We start from the raw sequence: 19499 nt of genomic DNA, 5'->3' as shown, positions 1-19499 counted from the left end.
ATATATATATATATGAAATATCTATATAACATTTCAAAAAATGAATATTTATCATAAATATTTTGCATTGTGTGAGTTCATATACTTATTAATTTAGAAATAATCTTAATACATGTATTATGTACACTTATTATTTTCTTTTAGAAAAAACAGATATCTTTGTCAAACAATATTCGAATTATGATATTTAAATTTTCTAATTATTATTGTCTGGTGAATTTTTGTCCGTCAATGAGAAAATATTAAGGGGAGCGTTTGTTTGCCTTCCGGTATATATTGCCTAATTATTCGGTGTCACGTGTGCATTTATGCGCAATTTTTATATAAAGCGTGTTTTTTATATAAAGCGTATATTTTTTGAATCAGGCTGCAGAACGCCAAGGCCGTCGCAAACGGGAACGGGAGGCTGCCAGCGGTCATTTCACGGGTGGCTGCTGTCCCCCAAAGCTCGCCCTCATCTAGCCCAGGGGCCAGCCTAGTAGTCGCCAGCCCGGGGGTCACCTAGTTGACAGTCAGTCCAATGGCACGCGGAGCAGCGGCGACGATAATTCGGTAGCAAAATAACACGGCCGGTGACAAGAGCCGTTGGTGAACGACGCCCCGGAACGGCCGTCGCGACGCTCTGAGGGAGTATATGAGGTTGTCAACGACGACTACAATTATTACGAGAGGGTACCAGACGTACGACACGGATGATATACGGTTTTGTTCTCTGCGTCTCTGATTTGCGTACCCGATGGTTGACCAACATCAAGTCTTACCTATTCAATCTTTTTTGTCCCTCATACTATTATTGAGTTAACACTGCGTCTCATTCTCGACCGCTCATTCATTTCGCTTGTATCTTACGCTATTATCGCACTCTACGCGTCCCTGCATCTTCTTCGAGCGAATATTGGCGAGTAGCAGTAAATAGGCGAGCCTATCGTAAGTAGGTTTGCTAAAAATCTATACGAGATCGATCGACTGAAAAAGCTTGTAGAATACAGTTTCTCTTCTCGCTTAAAATGTAATACATATGTATTCATGTATCGTATCTCTTGTAAGATATACGTATCGTGTCTCTTGTAAGATATACGTATCTCTTCAAGAGTACGAGATCCGCTTAGTCAAACATATAAATTGATTCCTTGTTATACATCGCGACAACATCGAAGTTGCCGAGCCGTTCCCGAAATTTTATTAAATCCTTGTATGCACCGAGCTGAATCGCACAAAATCGTTGTCGCTTTCGTAGGTTCAAATAGCTTGCGAATTTGTCATCGGCAAATTCTACGGGAAACTGTAGGTCTTTTCAAAACGAAATATTTCTTCTACTCTTTATAAATGCAGATATGTATTTCTCTTTTAATGACATCAGTCGATCAGATTCGAGCCTTCTTTCCTTGAACGATAAACGATGATTATATAAATTTTGAAAATTGTAACATGCAACATGATGAAACGCAAAGTTCGTTTTTAATAATTTATTTATTATAAAATATATAGATATTAGTCATTTATATTACAAATTCACTTTAAATTTAACTTAATAAATCTCGTAATTTTTGAAACAATAAAAATAAGATACTATAAAAATTAAAGATTGTTTTTACCTAAGAATTCTATCGACTTGTGTCATCAATATTATACTGTTCGACGTAATTTTACCATTTTTTATAACAAAGAAATTTTTATGTAGAAATTGTTATGTTGTTTTTTCGACGTGATTACATGCACTGTATAATCTTGCATGGGAAACAAGTAATATTTTTCATTCTTCTTTATGATATGTTCTCATCGATTTTTACTTCTAAATATACAATTCTAATCAATTTAGGCGAAACTGCGACTTGGACTGTATCGAGAAAGGATAGCATTTACGAAAAAAAAAAAAACAAAAACAAAACCCTTGATCGAAGGAAAATTGCCCTAAGTTCATACAAAATCATCTTGATATTTAAACTTCTTTGGAATTGTTCCCGGTACTATTATTTTTATTTGATTTTGAGTTCAATTAATGCTAATAGATAATTAAATGAATGAGTGAACAATCAGAATATGAAGAAGCGACGTGAAATTAGTTTTAAAAGTACTAATGAATTATATTTTAATGATGGATAAGATAATTCTCGGAAATATTAAAAGCGAAAATGAAATTCTAAGTACGAATTAGGACACAGTTAAAATATTAATTACGAGATTAGATTTTTTTATTTTAGTCGGTTTCCTTCGAGCTAGATATTTTTTCTATATTTTTACAAGAGACATAGTTAAATTTGATCGATACGAAGCTGAGCACTGCATTTCTATCATTAGTGCATATCTAATAGCACAGCATCGAGAATTTACTGTACATAATTAGATGAGAAATTATCATTCATAACGTGGCAGAAACGATCTCTTTCGTGTATGACATTCGTTTTCCTTAAGAGTGCTATAATTTGATTTTAGAAAATTTTAGAGAAAGCGAGAGCAAATAGTGGGAAATAGAGAGCGAGAAGCGAACGAAAAGAGAAATTATTACAGGAGAATTAAAAGAAAAAAAAAAGAGAAAAGAGAAAAAAAATGAACTAGCCCTTCGTCCAAAGGGCGCAATTTCATCCACGGGCTGTGCTAGTCACAGTATAATCAACTTCGTAGAATTACTTTTTAGAACGTAAGCTAGTCGATTACATTGTTACAAAAAGAAACTACCTACCATTTCTCTCTCCGATAGGGGATTTTTTTAAAGATTCTCTAGCGTAAAGATATAATTAGCGATTATAATTAAATTAAGGGCGTAGTTGATTGCGGACGCGCGCGATTGCACGGCGCGCGAAGGGCGTGAATTGTCCCGGCGTTCAAAGTTTTGATCGGGTGGACAAACGTCTATTGTGATAAATTAATGGTGATCCAAGAAAGTATTTCCGCGCAAGGGACAAGGGGAGACGGAGATAAAAATCCATGTGTCTCCGACGTACGTCTCCGTGTGCGTGTTTACGCACGCGGGAGTTCTCGCTCTGAAATATGAAAGGAAGAAACGGAGACAGACAGACAGACAAACGGATAGATAGAGGATCCGAGAGATAATATGGCGAGCCGATATTACGCCGTGCGGGATCTGTCGGGGGAGTAATGCGTCGATACCGCGCGTCGTAAAAAAAAAAGAAAATGTATAGGATGCTGCGGAATTTCGAATTGTCGAATTTCTTCGAGACAGTAAATTAACCCATATCGACCCTCTCCCCTCGGAGTGTGTTTCGCAGAACTCACAGCGGTTTGTGAGATCTAATAGAGCGATGTAATTGCGGAGCGCGAGATGGGGTATTACCACAATATATATTGTACACATGAGTCAATTCCAACGAGCATTTTCATGCCATTAAGCTTAAAGGGTTATTAGTTATTAAAAATAGAGGTGAGGAGTGTGCGGGAAGCAGGAAAAGGGCGGGGAAGAGGAAGGATGGAAGGAAGGAAGGAGGAAAGATAACAAATTCTTACACTCTTTTAATCATTGTTAATTAATTAAAATAATCACGATCCTATCGAAATACTTAAAAAAATGAGTAAAATAATAATAATTATTATATATACAAGAAAAACTATTATTATATATATTCATATTTTTGCTTATTACATATTTAAGAATCTAATTAAACGAGGGCTAGCGATTATAAACGTAGGGGGCACGAGAGGACGTTAATGATAATGACGATGATGATGATGATGATGATGAATGAAGTCTCAAGTTAGAGATAATTCTAGTTAGTCGGGCTTGTCGTTATGCGTGGCAATCAGGTTCCGAATTTAAGAATTAATGAAGAAGATACGGCACGCGCGCGTGGTTTCGGCGGTAAGACAAAAGTCCTCGACGTAACCGATCGAGAACAAAGTGCACTGTTCGCTTTTCACCAGGGTCTTCGCAAGACAAGTTGAATACAATATTTTTTACCCGCGGAACGGCGGACAGGGAAATGACACACCGACACCGCGCGAGATTTTCGAAGTTTCGTCGTTGCTCTACTTTCATTACATAACCACGTACACCGAGGGCAAGCTGGGCGAAGGTATTCATTAGATCAAGGATGAGAGACGAGATGTGGAGAGGAAACGAGAAGGGAGGAGATTGCTGAGAAAAAGAATAATTTTAATTAAAGACATCGCTAGGATAGGCGCTTCGATGAATACATAAACTTTAAAAGTCATTTATAATACAAATTATTCTCAAAATATAAAGAAGTTTAATAAGTAAAGGAGAAAAAAAATTTTTAAATTCTACGTAAGGAAGCCAAGAGTCAAAGACGACTAGATGATAGGAGCCGCATGGCCTAACTGCTGCCACTTTAATTAATTAAATAAATAATTATAACTTTATTACTCAATTAATCTCGATACGACAGATGGGAAATAATGAGAAAAAAAGAAAGATACCTATAACACATTCTATCTCATGCCACTTTTCAAACTACTCTCTAGATGCAGAGACGAATCAGTAGATATATTAATAGCGGACTATTAAAAGCAAGATTAAAACTAACAGGAATTAATTCTTCTTCTAAAAATCAGGAATGATCGAGATTCGCGCTATAGAGATTCGAGATATTTCCAATTGTCCATTTCTCTAGAATCGTACGAGACGGCGCGTTTTTACAGGCTTGCCCGTGCGATTTCCGCTGTCGCGAGCCCACCAGAAACCTATACCGGCCCTACCGCGAAACCATGTTTCAGAATCGTGTATTCCCGAAATCACGGGGGATGCGAAAGGGCGAATTCCGACGCCACAAATCGGAAGTACGCTTTGGCGTGTCGGGATGTGGGATATCGCGGTTTCGAGGACCGCAAGCGCCGAAACGGAAGTTGTTCCGTCACGGCTTCGGGCATCACCAAGGTTGCATCCGAAAACGTCAGAATGCTTCCATATATCGTTTTATCACTCGACGTTAAACAAGGATAAGGTGATACACGGGAATATCCGGATATCCAAGCAGAACAACAAGTTACAATGATGTCAAAACATTAGAATGAGTTGGAAATGATTGAAAAATTGACTTTAATCATTTTGAAGTCATTTTGACATTATTTTGATATCATAATGACTTATGGTTCTGCTTGGGTAACGTTTTCGAACGCAGCCTGATATATCTCTCGCGGAAGCTCTTGCGTATATTTTTTACAAAATAGAAAAAAAAAGAAAAAGAAGAATTGAAATGTTCGGCACGATCATCCGGAGTTTATCGCGTAGCAGGGCACGGTGGGACACGGGCTCGCGATCGCGTGAACACGCGGCGTCAGACGCGCGTTGCACGATGTCGAAAGGGTCGAAACGATCGGATCGGTGCCTATCACAATTTGTACAGACACCGGGGATACCAGGAAACACATGAAAACACAGAATTATAGTATAAATTATACGAAGTATCATAGATCCAAACAGAGCACAAGTCATCGTGACACCAAAATAACGTCAAAATGATTCTAAAATGATTACTACTCAAGGAACATATCCATAAGTAGAACAAGTCATCATGATATCAAAATTACTCCAAAATGATCATTACAAATCATTTTTCAATCATTTCAGATTAATTTTAACGTCACTTTGACTTTCTTTTGATTCTTAACGTTATTAAACAGTCAAATGTTATAATAAAAAAAAAAAATCGTCATTTTGACTTTCATGACGTCAAAATAAAGTCATTTTGATTTTCTCTTGACTTGATCTGTTCCTTGAGTGAAAGTCACTTTTCAATTAATCACAATTCATTTTAATATCATTTTGATACATTATTATGACTTGTCCTGCTTTAAGATACACGAATAATTACAGAGACCCAAAGATATGTTGTTCCTTCGTCGCGATGGTCACTTTGTACCTGCTTGCTGCCTGCCTGATCCTACACACGGCACAATTCCCAGTCTCGCGTGGCGGCGTTTACATACTATACAAACCTATACGAAACACATACAAAAGCAACCATACAGCACAGAAACTTGCGACAATGGCTGCGTTCAGTACTCACTATGAATACTGAAAATCAACAGTATATGTAACATAAACTAGAAATTAGTATTACCAGTACAACGGAATGCATAATTACTGCTGCAACGTTTTCAATGTTAACCGCAATATTGCAATGTTACAATGCTACTGCAATATTGCTGGAGCGATCTGTGCTGCTGGGCGCACACACACACACACACACACACACACACACACACACACACACACACACACACACTCCCCACTCCCACACCCACACACATCCACCCACACACACACACACACTCCCCACTCCCACACCCACACACACCCACCCACACACACACACGCACGCACACACAGCCTTTTTACTCCGCTCGATGATTGATAACGTCCAAGCATGTCGCGTGTATTTCGTTGTGATAATCTGACGCGTTACGAAAATCATTTCTCCACGTACGTCGAGAATCGAGCTGATTTGCCATTTGTTGTTCAGTCCCATCGACGATTTTTTCGCGATAGGGAGAAAGAAAGAGAGGGAGAGAATGAGAATGAGAGAGAGGGAGAATGAGAGAATGTAAGAGAGTGAGCGCAATTTTCCCGGAATTTGATGATGGTTTCGACGGCTATTTCGACATCAATCCGCTCTTGGCGTTTCCACGTTTCGAAATTCGGGCGATCGCGAAGAATCCTCGATCCTCTCACGTTATTTACTGTATAATCGCCTGACGAGAGATCGAGTAACCGAGATCAAGTACCCGAAATCAGGAAGTTTCGGAACGAGGACGACGCGTAGATGTGGCACGTACGTGCTAGATTTTATTAGCGGAAACGAATAACGGTAAAGGCTCCATCTCTTGTAATATTTTTATTATCGCAAGCGTAATATTATATATATTATATATATAATTAAATTATATTATTAAATAAAGGGATTATGCCACTGTTTATTATTTATTGACTAACGTTCGACTAATATTGTAAATAATAACGAAAATATTTTATCTATATTTCCGATCTCCGGGGGGGCGCTGGGCGGGGGTGGCGTATTATCTCTTATCCGCCTTTGCGGCGATCATTAACGGTCGTCGTTTCGCCCGCCCCTCTATTGTTACACCATTTCATCACATTGCATTTAATAAATTATATATTTATTGACTCACACTTACTTTTCACTTGCCCTACTCACCTTTTCACTTGTCTCACCTCTTTCCTGATCTACTTATTTTTCTCGCAATTCTTCGAAACATTTTAGATGACACTACCAAACTTTGATAATTATCGCTAATGTTCAGATAATTATAAGTTCCAGAATATTTACAAATAATAAGGAAGGATTCGCAGTTATAATAGAACCTTTAATAAATTATGAGAAAAATTATACACTTTGTTAAAAAAAATTGTCGGAAAGTAGAAAAATAATCTAGTGTTGGAGAGATTGTTGTAAATAATTTTCTTTCTTAATTAAACCGTAATAAAATAATACGAGAGGTGATTTAGTATGAACACCGGATATTGTAGTTACATCTGGACCAGAATATATAGTGAATAATATCATTACGGCAAGTTAAAGGAATATCCGGCAAATAATGATCTTAGAATACGTCGTAGAAGTTATAGCTTGTAGAGTTTCTATTGATACTAAGACAAACTTCCAGTTCCAACTGCTTATTTCTCTCAAGTGGAGTACCGAACCAAGACTTCACGAACCGCTAAATTTAACGATCGTATTCATAGTACAGAAGTAATAATCCTTTCTCGCTTTATCTAAACTGTCTGAACTGTTTCACAGAGAACGCAAAGAATAATATATCCCAGAAATCAAAAGGCGAATGGTTCAGAAAAGATTTACCTTGTTATCTTCTTTCCGCAACAGTTTATTTAAAGCATACAAACGGTACAAACTTTATTTGCTGTCACTTTGCATATAAATTAAATTAAGTCGCTCGGATATCGTGTACGAGAAGGAGAGAGATAGGCAGGAGAGATAACGGATATGAGATAGGCAGGGAAAAGACAAACATGACCGTACGTATTTTTCAAAGCGGAGAATCGACCGGGGTTCAAAAGATTTTCTCCGAGAATTTGGACCGCTCGCTGCCGAGTGATTCTATTCACGCGTCGTTGCGCTCGTCGATACAATTGCTATTTCTATTCTATTCTATTTTTTTTCTTTTCAAGCTTTTTTTCTCTGCCATTCCGTCCGTTTCGTTATTTCTTTCATCCTATATCGCGTCGTGCACGCGAGTATATGAATCCAATATTCATCAAAGTGACACGAGGAACTATCCGCGGTAAACCGCAGAAAAGCAATGGCAGATCTACGTGTTTTGCAACTTGAAACGCGGGGAGCTTGTGTGTGTATGTGTATTCGGAAATTTTTTAATAATAAAGAAATTAGCTCGAAACAGAAAATTCTTGGTATTTCTCTCTATTTCCATCAGCGATTCTAATGATCGCAAAACGAGAAAAATAAAAAGAGGGTAAATAATCATCAAAATTTATGAGCTTTTCCTCAAATTGTTCATTAGATAATAAATCAATCGTGTAAAAAATATTAGTAAAGATAAATTATTTCATTAATCTCAGCAATGAAAATACTAAATTCAAATTTTCACACACATCAATCAGAGTTAATCATTTACAATGCAATCTGTAATAAATAATCGTTTTCATTTTTACAATAATAGATTTTTTTTTATTTATGGAGAGGCGCGAAAGTCATCACTTTGCAGAGAAGATAGACTATTTTCACGCTTCATTTTGTTAGACAAAACTACACGAACGCGATGAATTTATTATGGTCAGACAATGAAAGTTATTTCCTGGGCAATGAAAAGTGAAATAAATTATAATAAACTTTATAACATTTACGAGAAGGTTTCCAATTATGAGCAGTAAATAAAAAAAATCTATGTTAATATTTATAGCAAATGAATGAAACAGACTATGTGTGTAATAACATCTCATCCTTAATTTAGAAACAAATTTAATAAGATATGTGCAAAAAATCTGTATTAAAAATCATTAAATTAAAAAATCCAATATATTTTTCAAAATATTGTATATATTAATTTTAATATAAAATTACCATAATTTACCCTCTATAATAAAATTACATTATTTCCCTCTTATTTTTTTCAATTTCGAGCTTCGCTAAATATTTGTTAGAAATTTTAGATTGAAAAGTTGCTGTGAGTAAACTATTGGAAATTATTGGCATTTAACTTCGCAGATATTTTATTCAGGCGTTAATGTATTCTTTTATTCAAATATGCAGTGTCGTCTAAAAATATTTTCTAAATATTTGCTCATTATTAAAAGTATTAATAAACGCAAATATCGGCCAACACAATAGGTATCCGTTTGATAAAAGATCAGAGTTCCTTCAGTATTAATAATCGACGAACTCAGAATACTTGAACCCGATGATTCTCGCGATCGCAGACGACGATATTGCCTGTTGACGTGACGGCTACACCCTCGAGACCTTTGAATTCACCATCGCCACTGCCCCAACAGCCGAAGGACTTGAGGAAAGCGCCGTCGGGGCTGAAAATTTGTATACGGTTGTTGCCAGAGTCAGCGACGATGATGTAGCCTTGATCGTCTACGGCGACACCCCGCGGGAATTTGAACTGGCCCTCGTCTGAGCCCTCCGAGCCGAAGGACGTCAACACGCGACCGTTTACGTCAAATATCTGTACACGGTGATTGTTGCCATCGCTGACGATCACTCGATTGGTATTGCTCACCGCGATGTAGTGCGGGTGTTCTAACTGGCCGCGTCCGCTACCGCACGAGCCGAACTTACCCACAAACGTACCGTCCGATTGAAATACCTGCGAACAGTCAGGTATTCCAAAGTGGTCAAATAGTGCTATTGAAGCTAGTTTAAGATGCAGTAATATCATAATTTTAATAATCACAATTCATTCTCCGAAATATAGGCCAATATGGATCATTTGGACTTACTCAATTATATCTTTCCGGAGCTGACAGATCTATTAAACCTACTCTCCATTGTTTAAACAACAAAGATTCTGAATAAAAATAATTCAATTTTCTTTGTAAAATAATACTAATAATGTTAAAAATAGCATAGTTATAATTATTATATTTGGATTTACTTAGTTCTTAATTCTTCAACTTTCGACAACATGTATCTGTTATTATAGCAATTGCCATTTTACATAAAAATATCAAATAATTTAATTTTTTATGTTACATTTGCAAATTCGTTTATTATTAAAATAAACTTAATATTTAGCATTCTTTTTTATACAAGTTATATCATATTTTGGTTTCTTGAAATTAATTATTGCCTTTTAATTAACACATATTAAATGAGTTTTACAAATCAAATGTCAGTATAAATATATTATTGCAACAATTCCGAGAATCAAAAAGATAAAACATTGAAATTTGCTAAGTTAATTCTCCTCGCTGTCTGCAATTTCATCTTATCTAATATTATCAAGAAAATATTTTCAAATGAGCAAAATAGAATTTTATGTTAATCAACGTTCTCTCAAATGATTAATTAGCTGACTGACATTTATTGTTCAATTAGCTTTGTACCAATAAGGTACGCACCTGCACGCGGTGATTCTCCTTGTCACATACGTAGATGAATCCGAGGGCGTCGGTAGTGATGCCCCAAGGATAATTGAATCGGCCATCAGCGGTGCCCTGAGAGCCGAAGGCCCGTAGAAAGCGGCCGGATGGATCGAGCACCTGGATCCTGTGGTTATAGCGGTCCGCGATGATGTACTGCCCGATTCGGTTTACGGCCACCCCAGCAAGGCAATCGAATTCACCCTCGTTACTACCGTATGTTCCGAACTCCTTCATGAAGTTCCCATTACCGTCGAATACCTGCGGACCGAACGGTATAGTCGTTTATGTCGAGGGCCGATGCTATAAAATCGGCCGACTGCAATAACCAAGATTAGGACGAGGAATTTTTTCCCGTATCTTATTTACGATTGTCGATATTATGCGAATGCCCGTAAAATCCTGAAGGCTTCAGCTTTATGAACTCATATCGAGTTAACTATTATTGCTTTAAGCGATGCGATTGAGTTATCAAGGCACACGTATTGCCAATATTGAATTGAAGAAATTACTGCGCAACAGAATTACAATTTTTTACAAATAATGTAATTTTCTATCAATTTTTTAATAATTAATAGTTTTATTTTATTGGAAGTTTATTATGCTAATTGAGCTGTCAAATAATTTCACTCGCATTTCACTTCTCGATATTCTATTTAACTTTAGAGCGCCATTGTATGTAAATTTGATGTGCAAGTGAGTGATATCAGCACTAAGCTGTGTATTCAATATTCATCAAAAGGTCTAATCTATTAGGCTAAAAACTGGGATAAGCGTTTAAAAATTCCGTTATCAGTTTGTATTTTTCATGTTATAACATTTTTCAATATTATAACAGATCATGATAAGTAATTTTAATTTTTGAACAGTTTTTTTATTATATACAGTTTGTTATTTTATTGATAAGTGTTACGAGGAGACATTTAACACATATTTCGTATCATGTCAAGATTAAATTTGATAGCATACTCGTTCTTTCTTTCCTTTTAAGTTAATAATTCAGCTATATCTGTAATAAAGATTTATATTATAAATATTTTATTATTAAAAATATAAAATGTATGGAAATCTTTTGTTATATTAATTAAAAATGATCTATTTCCTCTAACGTAAAATTTACGTATCAACATTCGAAATAACCAAATGTTTAATTATGATGACTAGAATGCTAATTGATATAATCAGATCTTCTGATTTGTTTATTTTCAACCAGAAATTTTTCTCAGTGCAGCAATACTCTCAATAATGTTGTATATGTTGATTAAACGTGATTAAGGATAAATTTTGAGATTAGAAGAACGACTGACTTGAACACGATGGTTGGAGCTGTCGGCCACGACGATGGAGTTGTCCGGGCCGACTGCGAGGCCTCTCGGCCAGGTAAAGCATCCGGCTTCGCTCCCCCGCATCCCAAACTTAAACAGCTGCCGCCGCTTCAGCAAGTAATGACTCCTCCGACCATTGCTAGAATCAATTAACGGAATGGTCAATAAAGCTCATTACGCGAAGATTTTTCATCTTCCGGGCAGTTATGAAAGTTTCTCTCCAAAGAAACGTCCGGTCGCACAGTTAATCATGCGGTTACGCGCAAACATTCACGTGATGAACGTAGTTATTCTTCATCTGATAAAACTCCCGAAACCCTATTGTATTAAGAAAAGTTTGCGAAAAGAGTGAAGGGGGAGAGAGAAAGCGCAAGGGAGGAAGTGAAAGAAGAAAACTCGGATATAGTGGAGCTCTGTATCTTCATTGTGTGTGACGCTGTTCTTAGTGGAATGTTTTTCGTAAATCCACTTTTCAAGAGAGACGCGATGTTTCATTCCAGTAGAAACAACGGTAGATCTTTGAGAATTATGGCCGCGAGAGAAGTCCCGGAGAGAACAGCGTAGCAGATAACGAGGATAAAGTGTTTTGATTGCAATAGCTGGTTCCTCGCCGACAGACCTCTCACAATTCAAGCGCATACTTGTCCGTGGAATATTTAGAAAGCCACACGCGTTCTTTCTAATAGGTAGTGCCTCTTGTCCTTTCTACGAACTAGAGGAAAAGTAGATTACAGGGAAACTTGCTTCTCTTACTCAGGTACAAGCTTCGCCAATAGGAACAGGAAAGCCGAGCAAAACTTCGCGGCTCGCATTCAGCCGTTTTCTAAATTGAATCTCGCAAAGATACGATGCTTTCATTTGTAAACTTTGAAGAAAACATTTGTAATGTCATAACATTTGTAAAAAAGAAAATTGAAACTCCAGAATTATCTTGTCTCTTGTTTTTATGTAATATAAACAGATGTTTGAGATGCGCTTTTACATCATCTCGTCTTTACGTAATGTAATATGATTAAGACTTACCTAGTGGAGGAACCTGCTGCCGCGGGTATAACGGGAGCTGCTGTAGGGGACGTGGGGGAGCCTGACGGGTTTTTTTGGTCGTCGTCAGAAGATTCAAAGGATGTTTGTCCGGTGTGCCTTAAAGGCAAACCTAACGACAACCTTCGCGAAGCCGCGCTGGTGCTGAAGAAATTATAGGCATTTGTATAAAATTGTATTTGTATTGGGAATGAGAGAAAAATGTTTGGTATTTGTGATTACTAATTTGTTCGCGTTGCTAAATTATTCGTCGTTATTTTGACGCAATCATTTGACATTAAAATGACGACATCAGCTTAATTGCTAGTAGAGAGATTTATTTACAACACGAATTTATTTAGATTTTCAAAAAACAAGTACTTTTGACTGTACAAAAAGTATTGTGACTTTTTCAATATCAAATATGAAAAAACAGAATCGATAGAAAAGAATAAAATAGATTTTATCAATTTTATAAAAATCTTTTTAAGTAGAACAAAAGTAATAATATCATGAGGACATCATGACCCATTTATAAGTCAATTTTTAAGTATCAAATAACACGTTATAATAACGTTCTGTGATATATGATTTAATTATGAACTCCATATTCTACTTGGGTTATTTATAGTTACTACTGTTACAATATTAATTGTAATAATTATATTTATTAAATTATATTTATATATATGTATAATTATATCTATCAAAAATATATAGTTGGCATCGAAAAGACTGATAAATTATGCAACTAAATTATGATAATCACAAATTTTTCTCTCAATATATTAATCTTGCTATATTAATCTCTGATAATAATTAATTATGGATATAATCGGATCGCTATTTCGTTTTCTTTTATAATAGTAACGTTCTGTATCATGTTGCATTAAATGCTAGCGCATTGATGTAATCTGCAATAAATATGGTGATATGCCTAATAATTACATTGATTCCAATGCGTGCATAATATTCTGAGCCATTGTGCGTACAATGCGATTAAAGCTTTATTGATACTATACGTCATTGTATATGCTATTTGCAATGTGATTCGTAATTTATATTCATTATGTGGAAAATAGACAATTAATTACAGTCGTGTGTGGGAGGGTTTCGTCAAATACATGTTTATAATAATAAATATGAAGCTCCGACAAATTTCGAAGATCATGCTCGCTCTCTGTTTTTTCATGTTGCATCTTGTGTTCGCTCAGTAAAAATTGTGTACGCGAACTCACCTGGACGAAGGTATTGTGGAGGATGAGGAGGGCGATTCTTTATCCTTTGTGGTGCGGTTACCGTATTTATTCTTGAGGTATCTGGCCCAAGAGCTCAATGCCGCGCTGTCCTTTTCCGTGCCCGGTCGATCACGTTCCGGGCTCGGCTCTCTTGACTTTAGGGCGTGGGTGCTGCGACTCCGTGCCAGTTCGGAGCCGGCGCCGTACTTCGCCGCCAGATAAGCATTCGGCGACTGGGTTGTTGGAGACGGTGGTTCTTCGTCCAGGTCAAGGTCGTCGCCGCCAAAGTTGTGCGAGCTTCTGGAACGGGCAAGACGTTGTCGGCGTTCCTTCAGAGCTGCGTAACGGGATCTCGTCGACAAGGGCGAATCGATCTCCGCGTCCACGTCCCGCTCGCGTTCACGCTCGCGATCGCGCTCTCGCTCGCGTTCACGTTCACGTTCGCGTTCGCGTTCGCGTTCACGTTCGCGATCGCGTTCACGTTCCCGTTCGCGAGATGCCATCATTGCTGCCTGACTCCTGCTCTTATTCAAGAATCTGAAACATCAGACAAACAATTCGCTCAGTTTATCTGCATTAAGAATTTTTTTCATTTTTATGGTAATATAGCGAAATGGAATCATTTTACTCTTGCAAAAATATCTTTACAATAGATATGAAAATAATTTTACGATCTTTCAGTCTTTAAGAGAATAATTTATCTGTTACGATCAGTTTTAAGATAATAAAAATTTAAGAAAAATTATTAATTTAATTTTTTCATCTTGGGCATTGATTATAAAAGTTTAAAATTTGATAAAAGATTCTTTGTGGGCGTATAGTTATTTATACAAGAGCAAACTTCCATTTAAAGTACGCATTTAATCCAACAATAACATTAATACAAGTAATTACTGTAAAATACTAGCATAATTAAGCAGCGATGAAAGAGTAGTATTTATAATCTTGTCTTATTTTCTTGCATCATGTATTTGCTAGATGTGGACTGTCTAAGCGCAATAGACTCGTTGTTAATTGTAAAAATGTTAAAACAACAATTAAGTTTTCTATTATCACATTCTGTAAAGTATTTTTATTAATGTATCTATGACCTATTCGAATTACCCCAAATTTTTGAAACATCAATTGATAATGCAAACAATACAATTTTTTCATATTTTCTGGCGATCAACTTTCTCGAAAGAATTTTTTAACTATTCTCGAGTACTCTATTTTTCTTGCTCAATCTGGACCATTCAAGCTGAATTCAAATAGATCTCAGGTAATTGCACGCCTTAAATATTGAAAAATAGGTGAGAGTGCTTCGACCCCAACACGCACATGAGAAAGACGATATCCATCGTAAGAGCGAATATCTCTGCAGTCGTATTTTCGAATGAGACTTCGCATCGGACTATTTTGGTGCATGCGTACCGCATAGTGCAGGCTGCGGAGTGTAACTGGACGCGCTTATGAACGCAATATCATATAACTAAAATGATTGGTGAACATGACCAAACAGAAAATCTATATCTTGTTTTAATTGAAAAATTCAAGTCACTTTCAAAGTAAAAATGTGTCCCGCTTGTGCGTCTCGTACATTTATCGCGTTATAATTGTTTATTAGCGGTAATTTTGTTATACATTCATGAAGACAAAGGAATGTGTACACACACACACACACACACACACACACACACATATATATATACATATATATATATATATGTATTCTTTGAAAAAAAATACTCGACATTAGAAGAAGTAATTAATTGAAAATTATGTTCGTAATTATTACCATTTTGCAAAATTAGTACTGTACTGATTAAACCGCAGTACGCTATGTATAAATAACAAATGACGTATTTACCAATTACAAGCGTACTACATTAAACTTATTTTGTATAGTGTGCCCGCTGGAAACGCTATTTGCGAAACTGAGGCGTGCGCACTGCACGCTAATATTAAAAGACACAATAATACACAGGCGTGTCGTAAATTGCATACGCTAATGAGTTCGGGGGTAACACAGTAACGAAGTTAAGGAACTAACTGCTTTTCATGTACATGTTGGTAGACTTTGTGTTGGTACTATTATCTCGTTTATGGGATTAAGCTTATGAGAACGAGATTTGCATTTGATTGTCCGCGAATCTATTCATTGTCCGTGATATACAAAATTCTTGCAATCTCGAGTTGTGCAGAAAGTGCGGGCGCATCAACGTCATGTCAGATGACTTTGAGATTTATATAGCGTATACAAATGACAAATAATGAGGGCACAGGAAATGCTTTGCGAAATACCTGTTGAAATTTTCCCTCTTATCGCTCAAAGCATTATTATAAATATAGAAAATCATTATTACATAAAATCATCTCGAGTATATTAATTCAAGGAAATAATAACAATAAAATAAGCTGCGAGATCAGTATAATTAATTTCTATGCTAATTGCGTCTGAAGTGTGGTCTGTACACTTGCCGGAAGCGTTCATCGTCAGTGAGCAATTTATACTAGAAAATGTCATTACACTTGTCGGATCGTGACACTGCGGGTTTTTTTTTACGCTTTTGGCTTTAATTTGAAAAAAGATCTAATGCTTACGAAGCAGCCACTGATCTGATTCGATTCCAGCTCCATGGATGAGTGCAACTATCGGGAACCACCGATGTGCTGCACTTTTTATCACAGATTCGTGAGACATCCTGTATACATGACTACAGTGAATATGCAGATAAGTATTTTACTTATGATTTGTCACATGCACATTATTCTCATAAGCGATTATTATCAAAAAGCGAAAGTTAAAACTGCAAGACAGGAAAGTTGGAAAGTAGTACATTAATTGTAACGTCTTTACCGTAAACGTTTTTTTTTCTAACAACAACAGTAACTATCTGTAACATTATTATATTTTTATAATAATGGTAACGAATTCAATAGTTAGTTTTATCTCATTATTTTAATGTTTAGCATCTATATTTGCGTTTTTAATTACAATGTAAATTTTTAAAGATATAAAGTAAATTAAAAATAAAAATATTAATACAAGGAATTAGAAAATTTAATATAAAGAAAAATTTGCTATGTAGAGATTAGTTTAAAATTTAAAATTTTATTACTACTTATTATTTTAATACTAATTATTACATTGAATGTTAATTGTTAAATAATGTAATTTTAAAATTCAATTATCCTATTATAGTATTATAAAAAAATAATGAAAACACAATGAATCGTTACCTTCTAACAATAAGTAATGGTAATGATAACGCACTTCTTTTTAAAATTCCAAGTAACGATAATACCTTGTTTTTCATAAAATAACATCCTTAATCCTGTTACAAAATAATCAGAAAATTTGAAAAGAATTAAACATATTAATGATGTTACTTAGAATTAAAAAAAATTAAGCAATATTTAGACTGTTTCAGACTTTATCTCGTTAAAATTTTTAATTTCAAATTTGTTTCGACATCTGGCATATAAGACTCTAAACATGTTACAGATACTAACAGCTCTTGTAAATGATTATTGTTGATTAACCACAAATAACTGGGGAAATGTAAATCTCATTGTGTTAAACTGTAATTAACATCCTGGGGCGAAGTTGATGTTGCGTAGAGTGGCGCGATGCGGATGAAATTTTCGGATTGCGTCAAACAATGTTTGTGTAGGTTCGCTCGAATTTGAGAAAGTTCATGAATGTCCGCAAACTTCGGTATAAACATAGTTTATCGCACGCCCGGTTTGTATGACTTTGCACTGAACCTCCCCCAACTAAGTTCGTATTTCGCTCGTATTAGGTCGGGTCCCAGTGCATCGGTAGAACCTACGTGTCATGAAGTAAGAAGTTTCCAGTTTACGAAACTGGTAGATCAGATTGCGGCGTGGATCGATGGTTCTACATTTCTCCCAAACGGTTGTGCAGGAGCTGCGAAGTTTCGACAGTGTCGATTCGTTATAACGGCGAGCAGGGTGCAACGTGCTAAGAATATCGTCTAACATTATGCAGTAATCCATTTTCGACGACACAAGTCTATTTTTGTAGTGGGGATATTGAAGAAGTTGACTATATTTTTACTGTAGAGTTTAAAAAAAAACAATGTATCTCCATTTAAAATAAAAAATAATAAAGTTAATATCAAATAAAATTTTTAATATCACCATTGGAACTATCTCTGTTACTGAAAAATATAACTAATTTATATCGAACATATTAATTATAATCTAAATGATATTTTAATTAGTTATTAATTATCATGAAAATTAAAGATTATATAATTTTTTGATATTTTAATTTTCATAAGAAATTATTATCTGCAAAAATAACAGAGTGCCACAGAGTAACCACATTGCAATAGAGAACTGCAATGAGTTAGTAATAAGTTATATTGTATAGTATGAAGTACACAGATTTTTCTATGGATATTCTAAATTTAATGCGAATTTTCTGAAGAATAATTCTGCCATCCAAAAGTAATCCATTCGAAGAAATTTTCTTGGTATTCCATTTCCTTTATACCTACTTGTAATCGATCCAATATTCTACTACTTAAACGTATTCTTGAAATGATGTTTCAATAGAAATGAGCATGTATGCCTCTTGAAATGTGCACAAAGAAAATTAATATCATAAGTTAAAATGTCATGCAATATTGTGAAACTTGTATTTGAAATGCTATTCAGTGTAAAAAAATCTTTGTAGATAATTATATCGCAAATTAGCAAGAATTTCACGAATCATTCAAAATCTCATAAGTAATTCTTATGCAACGTAAGGATTTCATCTCTGTTATCTTGTTATAACAGGGGAAGATTTTATAGTGTCAAAAAATGAAATTATCACAATATAATATTAAATCGTTACATGTACCAAAGAAAGAAAAAATTAAAAAGATAATTACGTATCAGAGAAATAACGGTCTGTTAAACATCAAAGGAGCAACGATAATCTAAGTCTTTGAGTTAAATAACATTTTATTTTTAACTGCCATGTCAAAATGTAAAATTCATTTCTATGGTTGAATTGCTTAGTTTTAAAATAAATAATGTCCATATTAATATATACATTGATAAATAATAAACTAAATTTGAGTCAAATTCTTGAATTGTTTGACTCCATTATATTAAATTAATAATGATATATTGAATAGAAGCAGTGGCGATCTATAGAAATACTTAAAAATATTGAAAATTCAGTATATTTGACATTATGAATTTAACAGTTATTTATTTTTATCTGCACCTTTAAATGCGCACTTAGCATATATGATGTACTATAGAATACATATATTACAGAATCTTAAAAATAAGTAAACAATTATTGAAAAAAGTTAGATATAATATGTTTAGGTACGACTGTGGACCAACATCGCG

The 19499-nt window shown here is 35.3% G+C and overlaps 2 protein-coding genes across 7 annotated transcripts in view; one reads left to right on the top strand and one right to left on the bottom strand.

Annotated features, from left to right (window-relative positions):
- The window catches only part of LOC108690402 (calmodulin-binding transcription activator 2-like), a 56394-nt gene extending 55522 nt beyond the window's left edge, over positions 1-872 (top strand). For all 4 annotated transcript variants that reach the window (XM_018197670.1, XM_018197667.1, XM_018197668.1 and 1 more), the window contains one exon: positions 367-872. In XM_018197670.1, coding sequence (XP_018053159.1) covers positions 367-505 — 139 coding nt within the window. In that variant the 3' untranslated portion in view covers positions 506-872. The remainder of the gene's footprint in view (positions 1-366) is intronic.
- An 8199-nt stretch (positions 873-9071) lies between these two features.
- Positions 9072-19499, bottom strand: part of LOC108690401 (serine-rich adhesin for platelets) — a 74620-nt gene continuing 64192 nt past the window's right edge. For all 3 annotated transcript variants that reach the window (XM_018197665.1, XM_018197666.1, XM_018197663.1), the window contains 6 exons: positions 16725-16825; positions 14142-14678; positions 12907-13068; positions 11866-12022; positions 10538-10819; positions 9072-9783 (listed from right to left, as the gene is read on the bottom strand). In XM_018197665.1, the coding sequence (XP_018053154.1) occupies positions 9352-9783; positions 10538-10819; positions 11866-12022; positions 12907-13068; positions 14142-14678; positions 16725-16825 (1671 nt within the window). In that variant the 3' untranslated portion in view covers positions 9072-9351. The remainder of the gene's footprint in view (positions 9784-10537; positions 10820-11865; positions 12023-12906; positions 13069-14141; positions 14679-16724; positions 16826-19499) is intronic.

This window comes from Atta colombica, unplaced genomic scaffold (assembly GCF_001594045.1).
Source record: "Atta colombica isolate Treedump-2 unplaced genomic scaffold, Acol1.0 scaffold32, whole genome shotgun sequence".
Taxonomy (NCBI): Eukaryota; Metazoa; Arthropoda; class Insecta; order Hymenoptera; family Formicidae; genus Atta; species Atta colombica.
The sequence above is the reverse complement of the archived record's forward strand: the minus strand, read 5'-3'. Positions and strand labels throughout refer to the sequence as shown.